Source organism: Nerophis ophidion, linkage group LG19, assembly GCF_033978795.1.
Source record: "Nerophis ophidion isolate RoL-2023_Sa linkage group LG19, RoL_Noph_v1.0, whole genome shotgun sequence".
In the NCBI taxonomy this organism is placed as follows: domain Eukaryota; kingdom Metazoa; phylum Chordata; class Actinopteri; order Syngnathiformes; family Syngnathidae; genus Nerophis; species Nerophis ophidion.
The window spans coordinates 9,803,657-9,818,095 of NC_084629.1; the positions used below are offsets into that span (position 1 = coordinate 9,803,657).

Sequence of the window (14,439 nt, forward strand, 5' to 3'; positions counted from 1 at the left end):
GTGAAACCGCATAATGCAAAAAAACTCAAGAAAAGTATCGTTTTTGGTCATTTTTATGTGTTGCCTCCATATTCTAATATACTTGCAATAATGTTTGCTTTTTCTTCAATTATCCCAAAAAACGAAACATAGTCATTCTTCACGCACGTCGCAAAAAATAACGTAAAACATTTATTTTAGATTTTTGGGGAATTTTTTGGTTAACATTTTTGCGACAATTATTCCAAAATATGGGCGGCGATTATGCAGTGTGAAACCGCATAATGCAAAAAAACTCAAGAAAAGTATCGTTTTTGGTCATTTTTATGTGTTGCCTCCATATTCTAAAATACTTGCAACAATGTTTGCTTTTTCTTCAATTATCCCAAAAAACGAGACATAGTCATTCTTCACGCACATCGCAAAAACAACGTTAAACATTTATTTTAGATTTGTGGGAATTTTTTGGGTTAAATGTTTGCGCCAATTATTCCAAAATATAGGTGGCGATTATGCAGTGTGAAACCCCATAATGCAAAAAACTCAAGAAAAGTATAGTCTTTGGTCATTTTTATGTGTTGCCTCCATGTTCTAAAATACTTGCAATAATGTTTGTTTTTTCTTCAATTATCCCAAAAAACGAAACATAGTCATTCTTCACGCATGTCGCAAAAAACAACGTAGAACATTTATTTTAGATTTTTGGGGAATTTTTTGGTTAACATTTTTGCGCCAATTATTCCAAAATATGGGCGGCGATTATGCAGTGTGAAACCGCATATTGCAAAAAACTCAAGAAAAGTATCGTCTTTGGTCATTTTTATGTGTTGCCTCCATATTCTAAAATACTTGCAATAATGTTTGCTTTTTCTTCAATTATCCCAAAAAACGAAACATAGTCATTCTTCACGCACGTCGCAAAAACAACGTAAAACATTTATTTTAGATTTTTGGGGGATTTTTTTTTGTTAACATTTTTGCGCCAATTATTCCAAAACATGGGCGGCGATTATGCAGTGTGAAACCCCATAATGCAAAAAACTCAAGAAAAGTATCGTCTTTGGTCATTTTTATGTGTTGCCTCCATATTCTAAAATACTTGCAAAAATGTTTGCTTTTTCTTCAATCATCCCAAAAAACGAAACATAGTCATTCTTCACGTAAGTCGCAAAAACAACGTAAAACATTTATTTTAGATTTTTTGGGGATTTTTTTTGTTAACATTTCTGCGACAATTATTCCAAAATATGGGCGGCGATTATGCAGTGTGAAACCGCATAATGCAAAAAACTCAAGAAAAGTATCGTTTTTGGTAATTTTTATGTGTTGCCTCCATATTCTAAAATACTTGCAATAATGTTTGCTTTTTCTTTAATTATCCCAAAAAACGAAACATATTCATTCTTCACGCACGTCGCAAAAACAACGTAAAACATTTATTTTAGATTTTTGGGGATTTTTTTTTTAACATTTTTGCGCCAATTATTCCAAAATATGGGCGGCGATTATGCAGTGTGAAACCGCATAATGCAAAAAACTCAAGAAAAGTATCCTTTTTGGTCATTTTTATGTGTTGCCTCCATATTCTAAAATATGCTATTTCTTCAATTATCCCAAAAAACGAAACATAGTCATTCTTCACGCATGTCGCAAAAACAACGTAAAACATTTATTGTACATTTTTGGGGATTTTTTTTTTAACATTTTTGCGACAATTATTCCAAAATATGGGCGGCGATTATGCAGTGTGAAACAGCATAATGCAAAAAACTCAAGAAAAGTATCGTTTTTGGTCATTTTTATGTGTTGCCTCCATATTCTAAAATATGCTATTTCTTCAATTATCCCAAAAAACGAAACATAGTCATTCTTCACGCATGTCGCAAAAACAACGTAAAACATTTATTGTACATTTTTGGGGATTTTTTTTTTAACATTTTTGCGACAATTATTCCAAAATATGGGCGGCGATTATGCAGTGTGAAACAGCATAATGCAAAAAACTCAAGAAAAGTATCGTTTTTGGTCATTTTTATGTGTTGCCTCCATATTCTAAAATACTTGCAATAATGTTGCTTTTTCAAATTCTATTATCCTAAAAAACGAAACATAGTCATTCTTCACGCAAGTCGCAAAAACAACGTAAAACATTTATTTTAGATTTTTGGGGGATTTTTTTTGTTAACATTTTTGCGCCAATTATTCCAAAACATGGGCGGCGATTATGCAGTGTGAAACCCCATAATGCAAAAAACTCAAGAAAAGTATCGTTTTTGGTCATTTTTATGTGTTGCCTCCATATTCTAAAATACTTGCAATAACGTTTGCTTTTTCTTCAATTATCCCAAAAAACGAAACATAGTCATTCTTCACGCACGTCGCAAAAAATAACGTAAAACATTTATTTTAGATTTTTGGGGAATTTTTTGGTTAACATTTTTGCGACAATTATTCCAAAATATGGGCGGCGATTATGCAGTGTGAAACCGCATAATGCAAAAAAACTCAAGAAAAGTATCGTTTTTGGTCATTTTTATGTGTTGCCTCCATATTCTAAAATACTTGCAATAATGTTTGCTTTTTCTTCAATTATCCCAAAAAACGAGACATAGTCATTCTTCACGCACATCGCAAAAACAACGTTAAACATTTATTTTAGATTTGTGGGAATTTTTTGGGTTAAATGTTTGCGCCAATTATTCCAAAATATAGGTGGCGATTATGCAGTGTGAAACCCCATAATGCAAAAAACTCAAGAAAAGTATCGTCTTTGGTCATTTTTATGTGTTGCCTCCATATTCTAAAATACTTGCAATAATGTTTGCTTTTTCTTCAATTATCCCAAAAAACGAAACATAGTCATTCTTCACGCACGTCGCAAAAACAACGTAAAACATTTATTGTACATTTTTGGGGATTTTTTTTTTAACATTTTTGCGACAATTATTCCAAAATATGGGCGGCGATTATGCAGTGTGAAACCGCATAATGCAAAAAACTCAAGAAAAGTATCGTTTTTGGTCATTTTTATGTGTTGCCTCCATATTCTAAAATACTTGCAATAATGTTTGCTTTTTCTTCAATTATCCCAAAAAACGAAACATAGTCATTCTTCACGCAAGTCGCAAAAACAACGTAAAACATTTATTTTAGATTTTTGGGGGATTTTTTTTGTTAACATTTTTGCGCCAATTATTCCAAAACATGGGCGGCGATTATGCAGTGTGAAACCCCATAATGCAAAAAACTCAAGAAAAGTATCGTTTTTGGTAATTTTTATGTGTTGCCTCCATATTCTAAAATACTTGCAATAACGTTTGCTTTTTCTTCAATTATCCCAAAAAACGAAACATAGCCATTCTTCACGCACGTCGCAAAAACAACGTAAAACATTTATTTTAGATTTTTGGGGATTTTTTGTTAACATTTTTGCGACAATTATTCCAAAATATGGGCGGCGATTATGCAGTGTGAAACCCCATAATGCAAAAAACTCAAGAAAAGTATCGTTTTTGGTCATTTTTATGTGTTGCCTCCATATTCTAAAATATGCTATTTCTTCAATTATCCCAAAAAACGTAACATAGTCATTCTTCACGCATGTCGCAAAAACAACGTAAAACATTTATTGTACATTTTTGGGGATTTTTTTTTTAACATTTTTGCGCCAATTATTCCAAAATATGGGCGGCGATTATGCAGTGTGAAACCGCATAATGCAAAAAACTCAAGAAAAGTATCGTTTTTGGTCATTTTTATGTGTTGCCTCCATATTCTAAAATATGCTATTTCTTCAATTATCCCAAAAAACGAAACATAGTCATTCTTCACGCATGTCGCAAAAACAACGTAAAACATTTATTGTACATTTTTGGGGATTTTTTTTTTAACATTTTTGCGACAATTATTCCAAAATATGGGCGGCGATTATGCAGTGTGAAACAGCATAATGCAAAAAACTCAAGAAAAGTATCGTTTTTGGTCATTTTTATGTGTTGCCTCCATATTCTAAAATACTTGCAATAATGTCTGCTTTTTCTTCAATTATCCCAAAAAACGAAACATAGTCATTCTTCACGCACGTCGCAAAAACAACGTAAAACATTTATTTTAGATTTTTGGGGGATTTTTTTTTGTTAACATTTTTGCGCCAATTATTCCAAAACATGGGCGGCGATTATGCAGTGTGAAACCCCATAATGCAAAAAACTCAAGAAAAGTATCGTTTTTGGTCATTTTTATGTGTTGCCTCCATATTCTAAAATACTTGCAATAATGTTTGCTTTTTCAAATTCTATTATCCTAAAAAACGAAACATAGTCATTCTTCACGCAAGTCGCAAAAACAACGTAAAACATTTATTTTAGATTTTTGGGGGATTTTTTTTGTTAACATTTTTGCGCCAATTATTCCAAAACATGGGCGGCGATTATGCAGTGTGAAACCCCATAATGCAAAAAACTCAAGAAAAGTATCGTTTTTGGTCATTTTTATGTGTTGCCTCCATATTCTAAAATACTTGCAATAACGTTTGCTTTTTCTTCAATTATCCCAAAAAACGAAACATAGCCATTCTTCACGCACGTCGCAAAAACAACGTAAAACATTTATTTTAGATTTTTGGGGATTTTTTGTTAACATTTTTGCGACAATTATTCCAAAATATGGGCGGCGATTATGCAGTGTGAAACCCCATAATGCAAAAAACTCAAGAAAAGTATCGTTTTTGGTCATTTTTATGTGTTGCCTCCATATTCTAAAATACTTGCAATAACGTTTGCTTTTTCTTCAATTATCCCAAAAAACGAAACATAGCCATTCTTCACGCACGTCGCAAAAACAACGTAAAACATTTATTTTAGATTTTTGGGGATTTTTTGTTAACATTTTTGCGACAATTATTCCAAAATATGGGCGGCGATTATGCAGTGTGAAACCCCATAATGCAAAAAACTCAAGAAAAGTATCGTTTTTGGTCATTTTTATGTGTTGCCTCCATATTCTAAAATATGCTATTTCTTCAATTATCCCAAAAAACGTAACATAGTCATTCTTCACGCATGTCGCAAAAACAACGTAAAACATTTATTGTACATTTTTGGGGATTTTTTTTTTAACAGTTTTGCGACAATTATTCCAAAATATGGGCGGCGATTATGCAGTGTGAAACAGCATAATGCAAAAAACTCAAGAAAAGTATCGTTTTTGGTCATTTTTATGTGTTGCCTCCATATTCTAAAATATGCTATTTCTTCAATTATCCCAAAAAACGTAACATAGTCATTCTTCACGCATGTCGCAAAAACAACGTAAAACATTTATTGTACATTTTTGGGGATTTTTTTTTTAACAGTTTTGCGACAATTATTCCAAAATATGGGCGGCGATTATGCAGTGTGAAACAGCATAATGCAAAAAACTCAAGAAAAGTATCGTTTTTGGTCATTTTTATGTGTTGGCTCCATATTCTAAAATACTTGCAATAATGTTTGCTTTTTCAAATTCTATTATCCTAAAAAACGAAACATAGTCATTCTTCACGCAAGTCGCAAAAACAACGTAAAACATTTATTTTAGATTTTTGGGGGATTTTTTTTGTTAACATTTTTGCGCCAATTATTCCAAAACATGGGCGGCGATTATGCAGTGTGAAACCCCATAATGCAAAAAACTCAAGAAAAGTATCGTTTTTGGTCATTTTTATGTGTTGCCTCCATATTCTAAAATACTTGCAATAACGTTTGCTTTTTCTTCAATTATCCCAAAAAACGAAACATAGCCATTCTTCACGCACGTCGCAAAAACAACGTAAAACATTTATTTTAGATTTTTGGGGATTTTTTGTTAACATTTTTGCGACAATTATTCCAAAATATGGGCGGCGATTATGCAGTGTGAAACCCCATAATGCAAAAAACTCAAGAAAAGTATCGTTTTTGGTCATTTTTATGTGTTGCCTCCATATTCTAAAATATGCTATTTCTTCAATTATCCCAAAAAACGTAACATAGTCATTCTTCACGCATGTCGCAAAAACAACGTAAAACATTTATTGTACATTTTTGGGGATTTTTTTTTTAACATTTTTGCGACAATTATTCCAAAATATGGGCGGCGATTATGCAGTGTGAAACAGCATAATGCAAAAAACTCAAGAAAAGTATCGTTTTTGGTCATTTTTATGTGTTGCCTCCATATTCTAAAATACTTGCAATAATGTTTGCTTTTTCTTCAATTATCCCAAAAAACGAAACATAGTCATTCTTCACGCGAGTCGCAAAAACAACGTAAAACATTTATTTTAGATTTTTGGGGGATTTTTTTTGTTAACATTTTTGCGCCAATTATTCCAAAACATGGGCGGCGATTATGCAGTGTGAAACCCCATAATGCAAAAAACTCAAGAAAAGTATCGTTTTTGGTAATTTTTATGTGTTGCCTCCATATTCTAAAATACTTGCAATAACGTTTGCTTTTTCTTCAATTATCCCAAAAAACGAAACATAGCCATTCTTCACGCACGTCGCAAAAACAACGTAAAACATTTATTTTAGATTTTTGGGGATTTTTTGTTAAAATTTTTGCGACAATTATTCCAAAATATGGGCGGCGATTATGCAGTGTGAAACCCCATAATGCAAAAAACTCAAGAAAAGTATCGTTTTTGGTCATTTTTATGTGTTGCCTCCATATTCTAAAATATGCTATTTCTTCAATTATCCCAAAAAACGAAACATAGCCATTCTTCACGCACGTCGCAAAAACAACGTAAAACATTTATTTTAGATTTTTGGGGATTTTTTGTTAAAATTTTTGCGACAATTATTCCAAAATATGGGCGGCGATTATGCAGTGTGAAACCCCATAATGCAAAAAACTCAAGAAAAGTATCGTTTTTGGTCATTTTTATGTGTTGCCTCCATATTCTAAAATATGCTATTTCTTCAATTATCCCAAAAAACGTAACATAGTCATTCTTCACGCATGTCGCAAAAACAACGTAAAACATTTATTGTACATTTTTGGGGATTTTTTTTTTAACATTTTTGCGACAATTATTCCAAAATATGGGCGGCGATTATGCAGTGTGAAACCGCATAATGCAAAAAACTCAAGAAAAGTATCGTTTTTGGTCATTTTTATGTGTTGCCTCCATATTCTAAAATACTTGCAATAATGTTTGCTTTTTCTTCAATTATCCCAAAAAACGAAACATAGTCATTCTTCACGCAAGTCGCAAAAACAACGTAAAACATTTATTTTAGATTTTTGGGGGATTTTTTTTGTTAACATTTTTGCGCCAATTATTCCAAAACATGGGCGGCGATTATGCAGTGTGAAACCCCATAATGCAAAAAACTCAAGAAAAGTATCGTTTTTGGTAATTTTTATGTGTTGCCTCCATATTCTAAAATACTTGCAATAACGTTTGCTTTTTCTTCAATTATCCCAAAAAACGAAACATAGCCATTCTTCACGCACGTCGCAAAAACAACGTAAAACATTTATTTTAGATTTTTGGGGATTTTTTGTTAACATTTTTGCGACAATTATTCCAAAATATGGGCGGCGATTATGCAGTGTGAAACCCCATAATGCAAAAAACTCAAGAAAAGTATCGTTTTTGGTCATTTTTATGTGTTGCCTCCATATTCTAAAATATGCTATTTCTTCAATTATCCCAAAAAACGTAACATAGTCATTCTTCACGCATGTCGCAAAAACAACGTAAAACATTTATTGTACATTTTTGGGGATTTTTTTTTTAACATTTTTGCGACAATTATTCCAAAATATGGGCGGCGATTATGCAGTGTGAAACCGCATAATGCAAAAAACTCAAGAAAAGTATCGTTTTTGGTCATTTTTATGTGTTGCCTCCATATTCTAAAATACTTGCAATAATGTTTGCTTTTTCTTCAATTATCCCAAAAAACGAAACATAGTCATTCTTCACGCAAGTCGCAAAAACAACGTAAAACATTTATTTTAGATTTTTGGGGGATTTTTTTTGTTAACATTTTTGCGCCAATTATTCCAAAACATGGGCGGCGATTATGCAGTGTGAAACCCCATAATGCAAAAAACTCAAGAAAAGTATCGTTTTTGGTAATTTTTATGTGTTGCCTCCATATTCTAAAATACTTGCAATAACGTTTGCTTTTTCTTCAATTATCCCAAAAAACGAAACATAGCCATTCTTCACGCACGTCGCAAAAACAACGTAAAACATTTATTTTAGATTTTTGGGGATTTTTTGTTAACATTTTTGCGACAATTATTCCAAAATATGGGCGGCGATTATGCAGTGTGAAACCCCATAATGCAAAAAACTCAAGAAAAGTATCGTTTTTGGTCATTTTTATGTGTTGCCTCCATATTCTAAAATATGCTATTTCTTCAATTATCCCAAAAAACGTAACATAGTCATTCTTCACGCATGTCGCAAAAACAACGTAAAACATTTATTGTACATTTTTGGGGATTTTTTTTTTAACATTTTTGCGACAATTATTCCAAAATATGGGCGGCGATTATGCAGTGTGAAACAGCATAATGCAAAAAACTCAAGAAAAGTATCGTTTTTGGTCATTTTTATGTGTTCCATCCATATTCTAAAATACTTGCAATAATGTTTGCTTTAATCTTCAATTATTCCAAAAAAGGAAACATAGTCATTCTTCACGCATGTCGCAAAAACAACATAAAACACTTATTTTAGATTTTTGGGGATTTTTTTGTTAACATTTTTGCGACAATTATTCCAAAATATTGGCGGCGATTATGCAGTGTGAAACCCCATAATGCAAAAAACTCAAAAAAAGTATAGTTTTTGGTCATTTTTATGTGTTGCCTCCATATTCTAAAATACTTGCAATAATGTTTAGTTTTTCTTCAATTATTCCAAAAAATGAAACATAGTCATTCTTCACGCACGTCGCAAAAACAACGTAAAACATTTATTTTAGATTTTTGGGGATTTTTTTGTTAACATTTTTGCGCCAATTATTCCAAAATATGGGCGGCGATTATGCAGTGTGAAACCGCACGTCTGCATGTTGCGTAAAACCATCCCCATACTTAACAAAAGGACACATATGTTGATTTTTCTTTGAACTTTTTTAGGATATCACATAAACCATGAAGGGATTTTATGAAAGCTTGTTTTTTTTTTGCTTTTTTTCAGCATTTTTGCGAAATGTATTCAAAACATTTTGGTTTAGTTATAAACAGTTTTTATTAAAGTGCTGATTTTTATTTAGATTTTTTTTTATTTTCTTTGGAATTTTTGGGACATTTATTCCAAAATATGCTGTGTGAAACCATCTTTTTGCATGTTGCGTAAAACCATCGTCATACTTGAGTGTGCGTTTTTTTGCTTTTTCTTTGACTTTTTTTAGCAATTCACATGAAATAATCAACATACTTTATGAAAGCGCTGATTTGTCTTGTTTTTCTTTGGCATGTTTGGGACAATTATTCCAAAGTATGCTGTGTGTAACCATCTGCTTGCATGTTGTGTAAAACCATCGCCTTACTTGAGCGTGCATTTTTTTTTTTTGCTTTTTCTTTGACTTTTTTTTAGCATATCACATGAAATTATCAAAAGATTTTATGAAATCGCTGATTTTTCTTGCTTTTCTCTGGCATTTTTTAGACAATTATTCCAAAATATGCTGTGTGAAACCATCTTCTTGCATGTTGCGTAAAACCATCGCCATACTAAAGGGTGCGTTTTGTTATTTTTGCTTTTTCTTTGACTTTTTTTAGCATACCACATGAAATTAATCATCAGATTTTACAAAATTACTGATTTTTCTTGCTTTTTTTGGCATTTTTGGAACAATCATTCCAAAATATGCTGTGTGAAACCATCTGCTTGCATGTTGCGTAAAAAACGCCATACTTCAGCATGTGCTTTTTTGCTTTTTCTTTGACTTTTTTTAGCATATCACATGAAATTATCAACAGATTTTATGAAATCGCTGCTTTTTCTTGCTTTTCTCTGGCATTTTTAGGACAATTATTCCAAAATATGCTGTGTGAAACTATCTGCTTGCATGTTGCATTAAAAAAACGCCATACTTGAGCATGTGCTTTTTTGCTTTTTCTTTGACTTTTTTTTAGCATGTCACATGAAATTATCAACAGAATTTATGAAATCGCTGATTTTTCTTGCTTTTCTTTGGCATTTTCGAGACAAATATTCAAAAATATTTTGTGTGTAACCATCTTCTTGCATGTTGCGTAAAACCATCGCCATACTAAAGGGTGCGTTTTGTTACTTCTGCTTTTTCTTTGACTTTTTTTATCATATCACATGAAATTAATCATCAGATTTTACGAAATTACTGATTTTTCTTGCTTTTTTTGGCATTTTTGGAACAATCATTCCAAAATATGCTGTGTGAAACCATCTTATTGCATGTTGCGTAAAAAACGCCATACTTGAGCATGTGCTTTTTTGCTTTTTCTTTGACTTTTTTTAGCATATCACATGAAATTATCAACAGATTTTATGAAATCGCTGATTTTTCTTGCTTTTCTCCGGCATTTTTAGGACAATTATTCCAAAATATGCTGTGTGAAACCATCTTCTTGCATGTTGCGTAAAAAACGCCATACTTGAGCGTGTGCTTTTTAGCTTTTTCTTTGACTTTTTTTTAGCATATGACATGAAATTATCAACAGAATTTATGAAATCGTTGATTTTTCCTGCTTTTCTTTGGCATTTTCGGGACAATTATTCCAAAATATGCCGTGTGAAACCATCTGCTTGCATGTTGTGTAAAACCATCGCCTTACTTGAGCGTGCGTTTTTTTTCTTTTTCTTTGACTTTTTTTTAGCATATCACATGAAATTATCAAAAGATTTTATGAAATCGCTGATTTTTCTTGCTTTTCTCTGGCATTTTCCAGACAATTATTCCAAAATATGCTGTGTAAAACCATCTTCTTGCATGTTGTGTAAAACCATCGCCATACTAAAGGGTGCGTTTTGTTATTTTTGCTTTTTCTTTGACTTTTTTTTAGCATGCCACATGAAATTAATAATCAGATTTTACGAAATTACTGATTTTTCTTGCTTTTTTTGGCATTTTTGGAACAATCATTCCAAAATATACTGTGTGAAACCATCTTATTGCATGTTGCGTAAAAAACGCCATACTTGAGCATGTGCTTTTTTGCTTTTTCTTTGACTTTTTTTAGCATATCACATTAAAATTATGAAAAGATTTTATGAAATCGCTGATTTTTTTAGCTTTTCTTTGGCATTTTGGAGACAATTATTCCAAAATATGTTGTGTGAAACCATCTTCTTGCATGTTGCGTAAAAAAATGCCATACTTGAGGATGTGCTTTTTTTCTTTTTCTTTGGCCTTTTTTTTAAGCATACCACATGAAATTAATCATCAGATTTTATGAAATTACTGATTTTTCTTGCTTTTCTTTGGCATTTTTGAGACAATTATTCCAAAATATGCTGTGTGAAACCATCTTCTTGCATGTTGCGTAAAACCATCGCCATACTCGAGCGTGCGTTGTGTTATTTTTGCTTTTTCTTTGACTTTTTTTAGCATATCACATGAAATTATCTACAGATTTTATGAAATCACTGATTTGTTTAGCTTTTCTTTGGCATTTTGTCATTTCATTTCAAATGTCATATAATTTCAAAATATGTTGTGTGAAGCCATCTGCTTGCATGTTGTGTAAAACCATCGCCTTACTTGAGCGTGCGTTTTTTTGCTTTTTCTTTGACTTTTTTCAGCATATCACATGAAATTATCAACAGATTTTATAAAATCGCTGCTTTCTCTTGCTTTTCTTTGGCATTTTTGGGACAATTGTTCCAAAATATGCTGTGTGAAACCATCTGCTTGCATGTTGCGTAAAACCATCGCCTTACTTGAGCGTGCGCTATTTTGCTTTTTCTTTGACTTTTTTTTAGCATATCACATGAAATTATCAACAGATTTGATAAAATCGCTGCTTTTTCTTGCTTTTCTTTGGCATTTTTGGGACAATCATTCCAAAATATGCTGTGTGAAACCATCTGCTTGCATGTTGCGTAAAACCATCGCCATACTAAAGGGTGCGTTTTGTTATTTTTGCTTTTTCTTTGACTTTTTTTTAGCAATTCACATGAAATTATCAACAGATTTTATAAAAGCACATATTGTTTGTTGTTGCTTTTTTTGGTATTTTTGGGACAATCATTCCAAAATATGCTGTGTGAAACCATCTTCTTGCATGTTGTGTAAAACCATCGCCATACTAAAGGGTGTGTTTTGTTATTTTTGCTTTTTCTTTGACTTTTTTTTAGCAATTCACATGAAATTATCAACAGATTTTATAAAAGCACAGATTTTTTTTTTTTTTTGGGGGGGGTATTTTTGGGACAATTATTCCAAAATATGCTGTGTGAAACCATCTGCTTGCATGTTATGTAAAACCATCGCCTTACTCGAGCGTGCGTTTTTTTGTTTGTTTGTTTTTTTTTTGCTTTTTCTTTTGACTTCTTTTTTAGCATGTCACACCATGACTTATTGTATTTTGGCAAAATCGAATTTGCTCCCTTTTATTTGGTCCATTATTATATCACACCAAACCATAAGTGTTGTTGTTTTTTTGTGGGGCTTTTTACGACAACTTATATTTATTTATTTATTTTTTAGCTTTTTCTTTGGCTTTTTGCAACATCCATTCCATAAAGATGGGAATACAGGGTTTTGCCTTATTTCTTTTTTTTTTTTTTTTTTGTAACACCTGTTTTTAAAATAAATTAGACCACCATAGCAAAAATGAAATTCTATGCAAAGTGGTTGCATTTAAAAATCCGTCATCAGAACAAGTTTGCAAGCGTCCCTCATGCATGAAAGTGTGGAAATAAAGCAAAATAAAGACAAAGATGTTTGTGTCGGACGTGTACCTGCGAGTGCTTGAAGAAGGCGGAGATGCGGGTGATGTGCAGGCTGAGGCACCGAGAGGCGCACCGTGCCCGGTAGACACTGGCGGTGGAGAAGGAGTCCTCCTGCCTCTTGGCGCACACGCCGCTCCGCGTGCTCGTCAGCACCGTAATCCACAAGGCGCACACGGCCGCGCACGCCCTCAACCCGCCGGTAAACATGGTGGTGGTCCTCCGCTCGCTGGTCCGCTTGCTGCTGGCCGCCCGTCCTTTAAATCCCTCCGCGTGTCGCGCAGTACTGAAGAGCAGCCAGTGAGCCGGGAAACTAAAAGAGAAACTTCAATTATACGCCGCGGAGGGGAGGGCGGCGGAGGGGGCGGGGTCACCGCCGGGAGCAGGCCTCTGATTGGAGGAGAGTGGATGACTGACAGGCGGGGTCAGGTAGGTGGACTCTTGGAACACTTTCTACCTCTAACAACCAAAAAGCTGTAAAAACGATGATGCTGGGTTCCGAATGTAAGTTATTTACTGAAATTGAGTGAGCCTATGGCTGTATATATATATATATATATATATATATATATATATATATATATATATATGTAGGTGTGGGAAAAATCACAAGACTACTTCATCTCTACAGAACTGTTTCATGAGGGGTTCCCTCAATCATCAGGAGATTTTAATGGAAGCATTCACATGCAATGGTTTATATAGGGCACAGAGTGGGTGGGTACAGGCAGGCGTAGGGTGTGGTGATTGGCTCATGTGTTACCTAGGAGGTGTTTCCGTCTGTGGCGGCATGTTGAAATGATTTCACTGCGCTTGTTGAGGGATGATAGATCTGGATGATATATTATAAACAGTTTCTCTTTTAAGCATAGGTTGCATCTTTTATCACCACTGTTGTAAGGTGTGCTGGATGCAAGAATTTGCCATGTTATTGAATATTCAACGTTATTGTCTTTGAGGTTCCAAATGTGTTTGCTGAGTTCTGTAGAATTCCGCAAAGTCTGGTTTCTAAAGGAGGCGTATATATATACACACATATACATACGTACATATGGATTATATTTATATCGCGCTTTTCTATTGTTAAATACTCAAAGCCCTCACAGTGAAGTGGGAACCCATCATTCATTCACACCTGGTGGTGGTAAGCTACATCAATAGCCGCCTACGGCCCCTCCGACCACCACCAATCATTCATTCATCATTCATTCACCAGTGTGAGTTGCACCGGGGGCAAGGGGGAAGTGTCCTGCCCAAGGACACAACGGCAGCAATTTGGATGTCAATAGATGGGAAGCGAACCTGCAACCCTCAGGTTTCTGGCACGGCCGCTCTACCTGCTATGCCATGCCATGTATATGTATATATATGTATATATATATATATATATATATATATATATATATATATATATATATATATATATATATATATATATATATATATATATATATATATATATATATAGTGGGGCCAAATAGTATTTAGTCAGCCACCGAATCTGCAAGTTCTCCCACTTAAAATGATGACAGAGGTCT

At 33.4% G+C, this 14,439-nt stretch overlaps 1 protein-coding gene across 1 annotated transcript in view; it reads right to left on the reverse strand.

The window, feature by feature from the left end:
- LOC133537936 (anosmin-1-like) overlaps positions 1–13,202 on the reverse strand; it is a 251,758-nt gene extending 238,556 nt beyond the window's left edge. Inside the window, exon 1 of the mRNA XM_061879117.1 lies at positions 12,914–13,202. Within this exon, the coding sequence (XP_061735101.1) occupies positions 12,914–13,111 (198 nt within the window). The 5' untranslated portion in view covers positions 13,112–13,202. The remainder of the gene's footprint in view (positions 1–12,913) is intronic.
- Positions 13,203–14,439: the final 1,237 nt, after the last annotated feature.